Source organism: Eupeodes corollae, chromosome 1 (assembly GCF_945859685.1).
Source record: "Eupeodes corollae chromosome 1, idEupCoro1.1, whole genome shotgun sequence".
NCBI lineage: Eukaryota > Metazoa > Arthropoda > Insecta > Diptera > Syrphidae > Eupeodes > Eupeodes corollae.
The window spans coordinates 36,002,116-36,017,134 of record NC_079147.1 but is presented as its reverse complement, the minus strand read 5'-3'; the positions used below and the strand labels follow the sequence as shown (position 1 = coordinate 36,017,134).

General features: G+C 37.2%; 1 protein-coding gene across 1 annotated transcript in view; it reads right to left on the bottom strand.

The window, feature by feature from the left end:
* Window positions 1-15,019, bottom strand: part of LOC129938337 (cation-independent mannose-6-phosphate receptor) — a 132,082-nt gene that overhangs the window by 61,803 nt on the left and 55,260 nt on the right. The window contains exons 9-10 of the mRNA XM_056045817.1: window positions 13,911-14,434; window positions 13,490-13,603 (exon numbers count right to left, since the gene is read on the bottom strand). Coding sequence (XP_055901792.1) covers window positions 13,490-13,603; window positions 13,911-14,434 — 638 coding nt within the window. The remainder of the gene's footprint in view (window positions 1-13,489; window positions 13,604-13,910; window positions 14,435-15,019) is intronic.

The following is a 15,019-nucleotide window of genomic DNA, read 5'->3' as shown; positions in this document are numbered from 1 at the left end:
AAACCTCATTTATTACCAATTGCTTTTTTGCAAGAAAAGAGAGCTACAGTAGCTTTTTTGACTCTTTCCTGTCTAAGACAAGACCTAGGTATTTATTCTCGTCTGAGAATTTTAATTGGATTCCTTTAATATAAGGAGGGTTGACAAATGGAATCTTGTATCTCCTCGAAAATAAGACCAGATCGGTTTTGTGTGGGTTAAGACCACCACCAATCCACACAGATCAGCCCAAAGTATTAGTCCGTCCAAGGCATTTTGTAAGAGTTCTGTTAATATATTAAGATGCTTTCCTAAAACTGCTATAGCAACGTCGTCCGCATAGGCTCTGAAATCCTCCGCATCCAGACTAGTTAGGATTTCATTCACCACGATGTTCCAGAGGAGAGGGGATAGAACACCACCTTGCGGTTTCCCTCTACTAACGAATCTTCTGCTAGAAGAGTTGCCCAGTTTTGAGTTAATTATTCTGCTAGTAAGCATTAAATGAATTAACTCCCGAAGCGAACTCTCTACATTTAGAGATGTCAGTGCAGATGTGATTGCAGATGTGTCCACGTTGTTAAAGGCACCTTCGATGTCAAGGAAAGCAACCATAATGAACTCTTTATGATGGAGGGTATATTCGATGGTGTGTAACGCTGTTTTCACCTATTTACCTTTACAGCAGGCATGTTGAGACGAAGACAGAAGTCTTGTATCGATATGTGCCCCTAAATGGATATCAATCAATCTTTCCAAAGTCTTAAGAAGGAATGATGATAGGAATTATAGGTCGTAGACCTTTAGGGTTGACTTGGGAGCATTTACCTGCTTTAGGTATAAAAACAACTTTAACTTCTCTCCATGTCGAGGGAACATGGACCAGGTAAAGACAACTGGTAAAAATTGCCTCAAGGACTGGTGCAATTATATCAGAAGTCTTTTGTAATTCGGCTGGTATTATTCCATCTTGATTAAGACTACTCAAAGAATTCTTGTCTCACCCTTGAAAGTCTGAAACAAAAGGAACATCATGCTCAAAAATGTCAACTCTTCTACAGCAATATCAAAAAGCACTTTAAAAACTTAACTTTTTCCCAGACCGATAACACAAACAAGTTTTAACCAAATAAGGATATTGTTGTCGTAATGACATCCAATGCATTGAGGTGCTCAGGAATTTTATGACAACTGCACACAACCGAGGTAAATAGAAAGGTTTGTTGGAGAAGGCCAGGATTGTTTCCATTTGGGTTGTCAAGACGATGATGACTGACTGACTGACGTTAAAGTGTAGTTATCATTTACAAAGACCCATATTTTAATCTACCTTTATACATCAATACAAAAATGGTGGTATTAAAAGTATTGCATTTACTGAAAGCATTAATTGCTGAATCTTTATTGAAGATGTCTATAATCTTAAAAAATAAAACATTTTTCAATCCAACCACAATATAAAATTATATTTTTATTGTGAACGTTCTGCTTTCATAATCCTGATACTGGCAAAAAAAAGGATAACAAAAAATATATTTCAACCAATATATTATTCAAAAACATTTATAAAATAAAGAATATCAACGTTTTACATGGAAATTTCAATTCAAAAAATATTCTCTGTGCGTGTTTGGCTTAAAAGTTTTGAATGAAAGGCTCTTAAATCGTTTGTTTGTTTAATATAAACTTTTGTATTGAAGGTTTTTCATAAGTTCAAGGGTTGAAGGTTGAATGAAATCTTTTTAAATACGCACCTTAAGGTGTTTGCACACAAAAGAAGGTTTTTAAAACATTACAGGCAAATTTAAAAAGCATTTCAGAAAACGGGAAACATTTTTGAAAAATTTTAGAAGTGTTTCTTAAATACTTCTGGAATGTTTCTGAAATGTAAACTTTAGTCCGATATTCACGAATCACTTTTAAATGTTTCTCAAATATTTCGCTGTTTCGTATTCCGAAGATCAAATCGTGTCCAATATTAGTTCAGGAGTTAATTCTTTTCAAAATTTAAACATTTTCTTCATTCAATTTATTTTTAAAAACGAAATAAAACAAATTGATGCCTTAACTTTTACTACACTTCCAACTGTAATCCAAACGTGGATAGTTCGACCTCCAATCGATCAAAACTTTACACTTGAATACAAATGCAGAACAATTTTGTGATTTGAGGCTTAAAGTTCCTTCGCTTTAGAATTTGGTTGTTTTGTTTTATTGTATTCCACGTCAGTATGAAGCTCCAACTTATTGTGACTTGTGTGCCCACGTGTGAATCACAGTCTGGATTTATGCATACATATTATATACCTGCCCGCCTTCCTACTGCTTCCATTTCTTGACGCTTGGTGTTACTTTGCTCCCTAATAATATTCATATTCAACCATCAACCACCTCGGTAACGGTGGGCATTGAAAAGTTGCAGCAGATTTTGATTTCATAAAACTTTCACGTACGAGTGCATATTTTATGAGCTACACCACCCTGCAATATAACCACAATCTGTGTCTCTCTGTACCCACCTACCTCTAGATATAGGTACCTATTCAAAACCACTGCGGCTACATAAAATCTCTTCCCGTGTTGCAGCAGCTCGGTACAGAAGGCGGCGAGAGGTGGCGTGGCAGGCGTGTATCTGCTGTGAAAATCGTAAAAATCGCTTACCAAAATGCATCTCGCAGGAAATGAATGAATTTTACATGCATTTAGAGCAGCAGCAGCAACATCAGCATCAGGATAAAGCAGGAGCAGTAGGAGCACAGCGTAGCGCAGCGGTTCCAACTTAAATTGTGGCAATATATGGAAGTGGAAAGTGCATAGAGCCGCGGCAAAAGGTCTTATGCACTGATGGTATACGATTTGGCGCTGTGCTATTGCTATTTGTCAATATATAGAAAGTTCATATATTGCAAATCCAGATCCAAAATCTTTGGCATTTTCGATGCAATGTGGTGTGGGCTGAATCATCAATGAGCCAAAATCTCGCTCATATAGACAGACATACTCTTAGCGGGATAGAAAGGGCTTGGAGGAGATTACTCCCGTCATCGTCGTCGTCATCATTCTCGTGGATGAAGTGTAAAATGCGCTCAATAGTAATTTACTATGCAGGTGTAGCTTTATATTTAAAGCCATTTATTCAAATTGTTTATTTTCGAGCATTATTTTAGAGCTTTATTTTTAGAAAAGTTAAAATATTAAGCAGGTTTTTAACGACCTCCAGTGAAAGAAGTAACTGCTCCTTCATAAAGTAAATATTTCATCGGTGCAAATATGTTAATCACAGTTATTTTGGGAAATACAACGAAATTGTACCACATGCATGCATGAGGAAGTTTTAAAACCTTAATTAAATTAAAAGACTAAAGTCCGCGTTTTTGACTAATCTGAATTAAAGTCAAACATGTATATTGTGTAAGGGTACCAATTACTGTCACGCAGCCATTTTGAAAAAAAATGTTACAAAGCTAATGAAAGGACTTTACAATTTGGATAAAAATGTGTGGGTTTTATTTTAAAGCGTTTTTCAATGAGAGATTTCATTTTCAATAGCAACGTTAGTAGCTAGTTAGAGACTACGTTATGAAGTCATTCTAATTGGTTAAATGCAACTACAATGAGTTGAAATTTCACCTCTTTAATGTACAAATTTTAACTACAAAGTTAGTGCACACTGATTTTGATGTTCCACAATCTTCCTACTTTATTCGAGACCATTTGCAAAAGCTATTGGTGGTTTTGGTGGTTTTTCTCAAAACCCACGGTTGTCTAACTGCTTCTCTCACCTGCCTACGGTGAACATCGTGCCTAGCATCTCAACTGGATATTGGGTTCTAACCCAAGTGGAAAGTTGTTCAGGGAAGCAAACGAGAGAGAGGGGGAGCGAGGTGTTTCCACTAAGGCACCTCAGGGATGAAAAGGACCTACAGTTTTAAGCCGAATCCGAATGGCATTGAGAAAGCATTTTTCATGACAAGAATTACTCTTGGAGAATTTGTCAATTCCTCGCAAGAGGTAGTACCCGAGAAAAAACTTTAGGTGGCATAGGCAGAAATCAAACCCAAGACCTCTCGCATGATAGTCCAACGCACTAACCATCATGCCACGGGTTACTACAACGGTGGCGTCTACAGTTCATACAAGTTTGAACAACTAAGCGAGCACCTTATAGGGCTTCTATGACATATTGGGAGCCCAGGCCTATAAGGAGCGGTTTATCCGGTTCCCTGTCCTTGGATTTATTCTAAGGATCTGACCCTCCAGGTTGGGGGTTGTGCCGTCGGTGTGACTTCCTGGCCACGTAAAAAATACCTTTAGTTGCGAAGCACCTAACAACCAAAGCAAACGAAATAAGAACAACGAACTTCGGATCTGTGCTTGAAATTTTAGGTCCCCCAATCAATTAGAGGAAGTCCTAGACTGCTGCAAGGCAAATATTACCGCCGATGGACCGGGCAAAAGACTGCAGTGTATACAATGGCGACTGCTACCGAGAACCAAGACAACGTCTATTTGGGTGTGGATTTGTTGTTGGGACTAGACTCAGGCAAAAAGTCTTGAGTTTCAACAGTGTGAATGAGCGCATCACGACAATCCGCATCAAGGCTAATTCGCCAACATAAGTCTTATATGCGCGCATGCCCCAACAGAGGAGAAAGATGAAAGGGAAGACATCTTTGGTGGCAAAATCGGGAGATGCAGCCTGCACGAGACACCACCTCCGACAACGTATTCAGGCTGATCGATTTCGCTGCGGGGCGAGACGTTCTGGTAGCTAGTACACAGTTTACACATCTTAATATCCACAAGGGGACATGGAAATCTCCGATCAATCAACCGTCAAAAATATTAACCACATTGCGATCGACGCATGACACTTCTCCAGTATACAGGATATCCGAACTTTTCGAGGGGCCAACATTGACTCGGACTAATACCTCGTTGTAGCCAAGGTACGGCTAAAAATATCCCAATCCAAGCCAAAACAAGGAAATATTGTGAGAAGTTTCGACGATAGACGGCTACAAACACAAGAGACTGCCATGTCCTTTTCCGATCGAGTCTATAATAACCTCTTAAGGAGTCGTATGCTGCTTGCATTAAGAATTGAAAACCAGTGGCAACATTGCCTTGCAGCCATCAGAGATGCCGCCTCTGAAGTGCTAGGTTTCACACGGCCACCACAGCGAAACCCTGGTTTGACGACGAATGCCGGCAAGCGCACGCAAGGAAACAAAAGGCATACAAAAGGGCGCTGCACAGAAGGACGAGCAGAAGAGGAGAGTGAAACACCGGCTTCTTAGATGGAAAAAAATACAGCATAAGAGGCACGCATAAGAGGAGATAGAGGGACGTCACACAGGAATGAGGTTCGTAAATTTTACCAAAAGGTACACAAAATTTCCCAAGGGTACCAGCCCCGAACTGAGTACAATGAGTACTACGAAAGTGCACGTTTAAGTGGCAACATTCCGTCCGAAGCTTTTCTCTATTTAGACAATCAAGGCTGATACAGGACAGGGAGGCTGTTGCGCTAATCTACCACGTCATCCGTAAAACTGTAGATAGGCTACTCCTTGATCTGATCGCCTTCGGTTCAGTAGGACTGTTTCCGATAGGGACGGAAGAGATAGGGTCAGGCAGGAGAACCAGTTTTGGTGTATTCAAATTGAGGATATCATTTAAAGTTGTCTATTGCGTTTAGTCTTGGCCGGCTTACATAGGTTTAAGAATTAGGTTAGGGACTGTCAGGGTGGCACCAGACAAAATTATTTAAAAAAAAATTAAAAATTAATTTAAAAAAAAAAAGCTTACTGTGACTGTTCCAGTTTTTAAGTAGTTATTAAGTAGTTTTCAGTGATTTTAAGTATTATTATAAGTTTTGATTAGTTTTAAGTAGCTTAAGTATCATTTTTTTTTTTAATTTTAGTTTTAAGTTTTATATAAAATATCTACCAATTTTTTTTTTAATTTTCTTGGTTTCGTTATTTAGTATTAAAATTGTTTTTAGGCCGAAGGGCAATACTTATAAGATAATGGATAAGCTTAGAGCACCCGCATAGGGCCAGTAAGATTTTTTTCAAGTTTTTTAAATTAACGTTAGTTTTTTAAGAATTTTTGTCGAACTTTAAAATAGTTTTAAGATTTTAATAAAATAAAAAAAAATCAAATTTTTTTCTTTGCTTGCGAGACTGCCCCAGACTACCTTTAATAATGTTTAAATAAAGTTAGACAAGACAAAATCTTGCATTACTTGGCATTAGTTAAAGACAATTATTCCTCTAGACCAGATGGAATTCCTTCAAATGTCTTAAAAAAAATGTCAGTCAGTAGTGGCTTCTCACCTTCTTCGAACATGTGCATCTCTAAGTTCAGGTAAATTTCCAACAAAATGGAAGAAGGCGTTTAACAATCTTTAGAAAGGGTAATAATACTGAAATTATTAATTACAAACCCAAACTTACTAATCTACTTGCATTTTTGCAAAACTGCACAAATATCCTAGAACTCGGTCCAAACCTCGACTGCTTTAACAAACTTTGTCATGGTATCATATCATCTTCCTCAGTTTATCACATGGATTTCTTCTTTTCTTCAAAATTTATCTTATCGTGTTAAATTCAGAAGTTCTTCCATCAATGCTTTTATTGCCTAATCATAAGTTTCTCAGGGTAGTCAATTAGGACCTCTACTTTTTATCTACTTAATCAATGTTATACACCTTTGTGTACAAAACAGTAACATATTAATCTTTTCGGATGATATGATGAATTTCAAACGCTTAAAATCTCTAAACGGTCGAGTACAACTCTAAGAGGATATTAACAAAATGGGCTAAACCTTAACCCAATTAAATGTCAAGCTATAATTTATTAATATAATAATTCGATCGTTAGTAAAGATAACTCTATGTTTAACGTTGGTTAAAAAAAATTTAAGGATACATATGTTGCTCTTTATCTATATAGCACTTGGTGTGTCTCTTGTGAAGCTTTTTACTCATTTTTTTTTAAAACTTTCTTAGATCGGTATACAAAACAATTACAGAGGCCGAGATCGATCTCAAGTTGTGAGTTCGAACTCAAAGTGTTGAGATCTATCCCTCGACGAAAGCTCTATGTGATAAAGTTCTAATTTTGATATGCAAAAAGATGAGCAAACGCTAAATTTCATGAGATCGATCTTACAAATTATTAAGGATGGGTGTTCTCTTCTCAGTTGATAAACAACTATCAAATTTGCCGAGTTTCTGAATATTTTTTTACAAATCGTGTTTATAAAAATAGAAGATGTAATCAGTGAAGATTTTCGAAAAATGTATAGATTTAGTGAAACATGTGTGCAATTTTTGACAGATGAGCTTTTGGACTCAACCCTAGAAACAAGCTGTGGTGCTTTGACTCATCAAGAAAAAATGAGGATTTTTCTGCGTTATGTATGAGATTCTGGATTTCAGAGCATTGTTGGTGAAGACTTTCGTATCAATCAATCAACTATATCTAGGTGGTGGTGGTACAGCAAGTCTGAACAAAAATTGCAAGCCGTGCAACCGATTGGATCATATTCCCACACACTTCTGAAGAAATAGAAGTAGCGCAAAGGTTATGGAACAGTATGTATGAGTTTCCTTACGCCATTGGTGCTCTGGATTGTACACATGTAAGGGATCAATTACTGAACAGGCTACGTGCAACACGGATGGAAAATTTACAAGCATTGAAGTTAGCTGGCCAAGATCAGTCCACTACTCCCGTATTTTGAAAAACAATTTCTTATTTAATCATATGAATAATAATTCTTCAGCAAAATTACTGGGCGATGAAGGGTATGTCATAACGCCTTGGTTAATGACACCATTTAAACAAACAAATAACGATGCCGAACGTGAATTTTAATACTGTTCTAACAAAGAAAAGAGTGATAATAGGAAAATGTTTCGGACTAATAAAGCAAATTTTAGTGCGTTTTAGTCAAGTGCAATTCTACATATCGGTACATATGTGTACATGTAGTGCTTATTTCAATTATAATTGAATGCGTTAATTATTATTTTTTTATTTCCATTTTTTTTATATCTATTTGCTTTTTAAGCCTAGTACATACTTGTGAACCATCTCGTGAACCCATACAAATTTCAGTTTTTGGTTCACTCGTGAACTTGCTTGTGAAGCTGAGTGGAGAACAAAGTGGAGAGTTTTCGTTCACGGGCAATTCACGTGCAAAATGTACGGGAACTGTTGGTGAAGCTTTGACATTTGGTTTGTTCATGTTCACAACGTGTACTCACAAGTGTGTACCAGTGAGCAATGTCAAAAGTTCACTTTCTCCACTGGCGAACGTTCACTTCACGAGGAAGTATGTACTAGGCTTTAAGCGGAACTTCATATTTGCCACTTTTTTAATATTTTTTGTCCACTTATGTCCCGCCAAATTTGTTTTTAAATGGTTCTATGATTTTAAGCACAGCATCTCATTTTCTTGCCTTTCAAACTGGTTACTGCGACTTCTCCAGTAAAACTTTATTTAGTTTCAGTTCTTTTACTAGAAATTCGATAAGATGGTCAGAACTATTGTTTATTATTGCACTTTCATTTTCGCTTTGAGAAGACATTTTTCCTTCTTGACTCGACTGACCGCACTGAAATTACTATTTTAACTAGTGCAAGCTTACAATGAGCTCTGAGATCGTTCTCATATCACTGAGTAAGAACTGTAGAGTGAACTGGTTTTTTTGCATAAGAAACTGAGTCCGAGTCTGCTGGATCGTTCTTACGTGCGAGTTCAAGCTCGTCAGCTCTGACTCTGAGAACTTTTTCATCTTTTAGCATATGACCCATTGTCTTTAATCATCAACTTTTAACTGGTGTAATTAATGCACCTGCTTTATTAAATTCTATAAGTTTTAACTAGCGGGTTATTAATTTTGCGGTCTTAAAAATATAGGGCTTGAATTCGACATCTATTAAACTAAGTTGTTAAACCATTTCCTTTTTCAGTTTAAAGTTTGACATTTACGACAGTGGATCGCTTAACTATCGCACAACGCACACAAATTGTTAAAACCTGCTACAAAAATAGTGATCCTGGCACAGCTATCGGGTGATTTTTTTGAGGTTAGGATTTTCATGCATTAGTATTTTACAGATCACGCGGGATTTCAGACATGATGTCAAAGAGAAAGATGCTCAGTATGCTTTGACATTTCATCATGAATCGACTTACTAACAAGCAACGCTTGCAAATCATTGAATTTTATTACCAAAATCAGTGTTCGGTTCGAAATGTGTTTCGCGCTTTACGTCCGATTTATGGTCTACATAATCGACCAAGTGAGCAAACAAGTAATGCGATTGTGACCAAGATTCGCACTCAGTTTACTTTATTGGACATTAAACCAACCACACGAATGCGTACAGTACGTACAGAAGAGAATATTGCGTCTGTTTCTGAGAGTGTTGCTGAAGACCGTGAAATGTCGATTCGTCGCCGTTCGCAGCAATTGGGTTTGTGTTATTCGACCACATGGAAGATTTTACGCAAAGATCTTGGTGTAAAACCGTATAAAATACAGCTCGTGCAAGAACTGAAGCCGAACGATCTGCCACAACGTCGAATTTTCAGTGAATGGGCCCTAGAAAAGTTGGCAGAAAATCCGCTTTTTTATCGACAAATTTTGTTCAGCGATGAGGCTCATTTCTGGTTGAATGGCTACGTAAATAAGCAAAATTGCCTCATTTGGAGTGAAGAGCAACCAGAAGCCGTTCAAGAACTGCCCATGCATCCCGAAAAATGCACTGTTTGGTGTGGTTTGTACGCTGGTGGAATCATTGGACCGTATTTTTTCAAGAAATTCGGGCTATTCCGGCCGAAATGCTCGAAAAAGTTACCCAAAATTGGACTTTCCGAATGGACCACCTAAGACGCAGCCGCGGTCAACATTTAAATGAAATTATCTTCAAAAAGTAAATGTCATGGACCAATCTAACGTTTCAAATAAAGAATCGATGAGATTTTGCAAATTGTATGCGTTTTTTTTTTTTTAAGTTCTCAAGCTCTTAAAAAATCACCGTTTACATATCGTGCTTTAAGATTAGATTATGGTTACATAATCGTCAATTGTCAAGAAATTTGGAGAGAGTGGATTGGTTACAGATATTGTAAGGCCTTTCCATCATCATTTCGTACCACTGAAAATATCGCTGTTATAAGTGAAAGTATTGCCGAAGACCCGAATGTATCGATTTCGTTCTCAGGAATTAGGACTGTCTTACGGTACATTATGACGAAGTTTACATTTGGATCTACACCTACATCCATATAAAGTCCAGCTCACATAACAACTGAGGCCAGCTGACACTTCACAACGTCGTAGATACGTCGAATGAGAGCTTGAACAACAGATGGTGGACGGCGATTTTTCCAACAAAATTTTCGTCAGTGACGAAGAACATTTTTCACTCGGTGGGTATGTTAATACAAAATTGTCGTATTTGGGTTTCTGAGAATTCTCAAGTAATTGAAGACAGGCCATTACACAAAAAGTCTCTATTTAGTGCGCTCTTTGGTGCGGAGGTGTGGTTACTTCTTCGAAAACAACAACGAAAGAATGTCACCGTCAATAAGGAGCGTTCTAGTCATATGATAACCTCCTTTTTTTGTTTGTTATTAAAGAATACGGCTTGTAGAAAATGTGGTTTTAATAAATAATAAAAGAAATATTGTTTTCAATATTCGGGAAAATTTTGAGATAAAATCAGATTGACAGTTTTTTAACAAAAAACTAAAACCTAAAAAAAATTAATGAAAGTTAGTAAATATTGATTTTCGACTCAAATAACTTTTCAGAACTTGTGTTTTTAAAATTAAGTAGAGAAAAATCGTATTGACAATTTTTTACAAATAATTAAAAAAAGTAGGTAAAAATTGATTTTCGACTTGAATATCTCTTCAAAACTTTGAGATTTTTGCTTAACTCTAATTTTATCTTATGAAAAATACTGTTTTGAATATTCAGTAAAATTTTTTGAAAAATTAAATTGAAAGTTTTTTACCAAAAAAAATAAAAAAATAATTTCCAAAAGTTCGTAAAAATTCATTTTCGAATCAAATATTTTTTCAAAAATTTGACATTATGGCTTTTAAACTAATTTTAACTTATAAGAAATAGAAATTTAACTTATAAGAAAAATAGAATTGACAATTTTCTTACAAAAAATAAAAAGCTAAACAAAAATATTAATAAAAGTTGGTAAAAATCGATTTTCGACTCAAATATCTTTTTAAAACTTTGAGATATTGGCATTAAACTATTTTTATATTTTAAAAAAATATTGTTGTCAACATTTAGTAAAATTTTGAGAAAAATCAAATTAACAGTTTTTTTTACAAAAAATTAGATTTTTGTATATTCGGATCATGATTTCATCAAAACCATACCTAATCACGCCTTTGGTCGCGGCCAGTGGAGCCAGTGATTCCCTATTGATCAGCACGAGAGCCGATCTATAGTGACCCACTGTCTCCTTCTCAACCTTTGGTACTTTTCAGTCGTGAGTAGGCAGGTCCGGATTACTTGTACTTATCAGTTTCATGATCATGTCTGGACGGTTCTGAAGAGCCGGGACCATTATACGTGCTCTTGGCCGGCAAGGAATATTCTCCCTTGCAACAACCTCGAGCTTGGCACCCGGCCAGACTTCTGGCAAGCCATTGACCGCAGCCCTGTAGAAATCGAAAGATCTCTGATCACCACAGGCGATGAGTTTGATACGATTTTGGTACCATCCTGCATCGGCTGTGTCTGGGAGAGGCCCCGGATTTTCCTCGATGACAGATAAAAATCTGAAACCGAGGTGAGCCTTGACCTTTGCCCAATGATCATGAGAGATGTTTCCTTCCACATGACTCCTGTCAATGACCGCGGCAATGATCTTACCTTTGAGCGTGTCGCTGAAGGAAAGATCTTTGTTGATGGCTGTTGTGCCTTTTCGGTTCGGGCTTATCGCCCTCGAAAGACCTATCTCGATTTGACGTTGAGTCGCAGCAGGTCGGTTTAGCTTTTTTGCTAAGAAAGCCACTAGGCCACTCGAGTTTACGCGTTTGCTCTGGGGTTCTTCCCGCCGCCGGTATGACACCGACTGCGGCTAGAATCCTTTCAGCATTGCGTTGGCCTCGATTGGCCTGTGACTTCTTGGACTTCTTTTTGGCCGGCCCAGAGCTATGTCCGTGTGTCACAGATGTGGGTCCACATCCAGACAGCTGTTCTACTGACGGGTAATTCCTTCAAGTAAATGTTGCGGCTAGTAGAGGGAGAAGGACTCTCGCTACTAGTAGCAACCACAGGGTTGACAACACGTTCACACACCTGATTTGGCTCGACAGCCTTTTCAAGAGATGTGACCGCATTGGCAGCCTTGGCGCGATTTTTTTTGTTTTATTATAGTTTTGTTTGATTTTTTATGATTTGCGTTTTTCATTTTTATTCCCACGAGTAGTGCGGAAAGACGGTCAGCCCCGCAGAGCCGCTTGCCGGGGTAAGGCAGAAATATGACGGACCTTGCCACAGCATCCGAAAGAACTCGTTAATGGCTGGTTTGTCCCCCAGCCTTTCATTCTTCGGCACGGTTTTTCTACACACACCACCACTGAAATTAGAAACCTCTAAACTATGATTAAATTGGGTTTCCGAACGTTGCACTATTGAGGAGTTACAACAATTCAGCGATCCAACTCAACTTTAGCTAATCACCATCCTGCCAAAAACGCACAGAACTACTGTGGTAATCATTGCCCGCCTGGCACCCACTTGGAGAGTTTGAATGAGGATTTTTTGGTAATTTTAAAATTTTTGAGAATAATTCGACTGACAACTTTTTTAACCCAACACGAAAACTACAAACTTTTAAGCAAGACAAATCGACAGATGGATGGAAAGTTATGAGTGTGGGTCGCATCCCAGACTCTTTTTCACGTTTACTTTTAAAGCCGCAAAATGGATAACCCTGTTTTTCAACAATTTACATTTTCTTTGTCCTATTAATCGTGGAAGATACTGTATTTACGAAATGACAGTTCCGGCTTGACTAGCTTTGTAGTTCAATTTTGACTACTTAATGAATGCACCCAATTAAAGACTACGCCTTTATTATTAAAGGAAAAATGCATTGAAATAGTTTCAACTCATTACAAAATAAAAATTTTGAATCATAGTTCACAAAGCTAAAGCACTAACCAAATGGTACCTCAAGTTTCGAATTGCGTCGCAATAAATAAGTTACAACTGGAATTATGATACTTATTTTCCAATTCTGAATACGAATTTTGTCTGAAGGACCCGTGATAAGGCCAAGTGTATTTTTATGATCTTCTAAATCGATAAGAAGAAGATAAAGATTAAAGTTGTTTGCCTATATGATCAAGCTTAAATCTAATCATTCCAGTATCAACCAAATAAGAAACTCGTTTAAAGAGTTTCAATAAATTCTGAAACCAAAAATCAAATTCCTCAACTTACTTGTTCTTCTTCAGGAGTTGATTGGCCCATAACAGTGGCCATGCAAGCAGCCGAGCCACCCGGACATCCTAAGCCATATTTCGAAACCAAAGGTCTGCAGACATTCAAATAGAACTGAAAATAGAAACATACATAAGTCCATATGAGTACATTCATTCAAAAACAAAACAATGGAAACCCAACGGATTAATAAAACTTTTTAAAATTCCAATCGTTTTTTAGTTTTTTGAAACCATAGCAATGGCGATGGATGCACAGAAATTCATTCATTCCATGGCCACCACAATCAGAAATACGACACGTAAAACATTATGTATGACTGTGGTAGCAGCACCATCGATCGCCAGCGACTCTTCTGTACGTTCTACGAATAGGTAAGTCGTCGTCGTAGTCTGTAGTACGTACGGTGTACAATACGTACCTTCATTGATTTGCCGACTTCCGATTGAGAAATGGACGAACTGACTTCTGCCTGGTAGTTATCTGTTGTACTTATCAGGGGTGTCAGGTCCATGTCATGTCTATCGGAACTTGTATTCCCGTCCATCACGGAAGTTGCTGATCCGTAGCCCCTAGTTTTGCATGTAATCTGATTTTGACATGCCAATTTCGTCTGATAGTGAATCAGTAGTTGACAATTGGAATTTTCAATTATTTTTGGTCCACTCGATGACGATGAGGATAAGGATGAGGATGACGATGATGATGCCGTTGATGCTGATGATGTACCATCACCAACAACAATCGTCTGCCCTGCTGCACCATCGGTTGCACAAACAAATTCAATTTTCGTTGACCAATATGTTGTGGTCGCTGTTTTGTCCTTTGGTTGACATGATGCACCAGTTATGTAGAGTAAATACGGTGAGCCAGTTGGATTGAGAAGCAAATTCGAATTGGTTATACCAAGTGATGTTGATTGGCCATTGATGCTTTCACAGGCACCTGTTTGAATCAAATTAAAAAAAATATATATCACATATCGTATCTGTACTTACACATGAACATAATAGATTAAAGGAGAAGAAGAATATTTGAAATTTTGTGTGCAATAATTGATTCGGATTCGATTGACATGGAACAAGTGTGTGATGATTACACATATTCAAGTCTGTAAGCTCCACAAGTTTATTTTTTTGTAATCACAGCCGAGTGAAATTGGATTGTGTGGTCGGGTCAGTATTCAAAGGAAGACTGTTGGTTTGTATGATTCTTTTGTTTTATAATAACTTAGTTAAAGCCTATTTTTTTCAAAGCAGTCTCAAGTACGTTAAAAGCAAACAAATGTAAAGGAAAGAGAGATGAACGAATTTTCAAAAATATTCACCTATGAGTTATCAAAAACATTTTGAGGTGTGAATATTAGATCCATCACATTTGGCCAGTTTATATTTTTCTAAGATATCAGAGATTTCTGTATTCTCAGAAATTCTCATACAAATTCCTCACTTTTGTTGTCAGAAATCAGAGAATAGAAGTTTTATCTTTTATGATTCAATTTCTCAGGAATTCACTTTATAAGAAAAGAAA